The following is a 1,564-nucleotide window of genomic DNA, read 5'->3' as shown; positions in this document are numbered from 1 at the left end:
GCAGGAGTTAATGCCCGTGGGGGATCGGTGAGCGCGGGGCAGCGGTGGCGGCACCGCGGGGCCGGGAGGAGCCGGGGGGCTCTTTGGAGGCAGAGACGACCCCAAGAACGTCCCCCAAGACGGGCTAAACTTCCCCCAACCCTTCTCTGTGTCCCCTGCAGGCGTTTGCACTGCACTAGGAACTACATCCACATGCACCTGTTCGTGTCCTTCATGCTGAGGGCCGTGAGCATCTTCGTGAAGGACGCCGTGCTCTACTCGGGCTCGGCCCTGGAGGAGATGGAGAGGATCTCGGAGGAGGACTTGAAATCCATCACTGAGGCACCTCCAGCGGACAAGTCGCAGTTTGTGAGTACCCCCAGAGCAGGTGGACCTCTGGTCTTCGTGTCTCTGTCCTGGCTGGTCAGCACTTGGCTTTTTTTCAGGGGGATTTTCCACCCTGCTCCCCTTCCCCATCCCTTCCTACTCCCTCTCAATCCAGAGGGGTTTCCCAACCCCTGAGCTAAGGAAGAGCTGTTCCTCGTGGTTGATGTTTTGATTCCCATCCACAGCTCCTATTTTCAACACTCCCCTGATGTCCCCTGAATGTTCTGGCTCCGGGAACATTCCTGACTATCCCACCAGTGCTCGTGTTCCGCCGTGTTCTTCTCCCACCACAATCCACTGATTTTCCACTGGGAGCTGCTCTCTGGATGCCCCATGAAGGCATCACTGGGCTGGGACATCTGTGCCCCCAAAGTGACAGCCCAGATGTAGCAAAGCCACCGTGCCATGGGAGGGTCTCAGCCCTGACTCCTTCTCCTGAAGAAGAAGGTCACCAGAGGACATCTCACCTCGCTTTCATTTTGGAGCAAACCACAGCTGGTTGTTCCTGCTGGGATTTATCACGGAATCATGGAATGCTTTGGGTTGGAAAAGATTTTAGGGGTCATCCAGTCCCACCCCCTGCCATGGGCAGGGACACCTTCCACTAGACCAGGTTGCTCCAAGCCTTGTCCAACCTGGCCTTGGACACTTCCAGGGATGGGGAATGCACAACTTTTATCACTCCCGTATGAAAAAAGGCATTTTAGATGGGAAAAAGGAGGGATTATGTGCAGGCATAAGAAAGGCTGGGGGTCTTCTGCAAAAGGCAGACGTCTGCAAGAGAGGGACCTTGGAACCAAAGGATCATTGAGGTTGGAAAAGACCTCCAAGAGCACCAAGTCCAAGCTGTGCCCAATGCCCACTCGTTACCCAACCCAAAGCACTGAGTGCCATGGCCAGTGGTTCACTGGGGACATCTCTGCTTCCATTTATGGTTGGCTGGGTCAGCAGGGTCAGCACAGGCAGAGGAGTCATCATCCCAAGATAAAAACTGAAGGGAGGTCGCTTGAACTTGTCCCCAAAGGGGAGAGTTGTCCCCCAGCTTGCTTTATCCCTGTGTAGGAAGCTCTGATGGCAGAACCTGCACTGGCCGTGGGCCGGGGGGGAAGAAGCCCATCTTCATGTGTCAAAGTCTTCCTCAGCTTCTGAAAAGAAAATATCAGCTCTCCTGGTCATTGGTCCCATCACAGATTTTCCA

At 55.2% G+C, this 1,564-nt stretch overlaps 1 protein-coding gene across 1 annotated transcript in view; it reads left to right on the top strand.

The window, feature by feature from the left end:
- PTH1R (parathyroid hormone 1 receptor) overlaps nt 1–1,564 on the top strand; it is a 49,801-nt gene that overhangs the window by 24,680 nt on the left and 23,557 nt on the right. Inside the window, exon 6 of the mRNA XM_029964676.1 lies at nt 162–348. Coding sequence (XP_029820536.1) covers nt 162–348 — 187 coding nt within the window. The remainder of the gene's footprint in view (nt 1–161; nt 349–1,564) is intronic.

The sequence above is a fragment of the Manacus vitellinus genome, unplaced genomic scaffold (assembly GCF_001715985.3).
Source record: "Manacus vitellinus isolate BGI_N305 unplaced genomic scaffold, ASM171598v3 scaffold_78_pilon, whole genome shotgun sequence".
NCBI lineage: Eukaryota > Metazoa > Chordata > Aves > Passeriformes > Pipridae > Manacus > Manacus vitellinus.
This window is presented reverse-complemented; position numbering and strand designations above follow the sequence as displayed.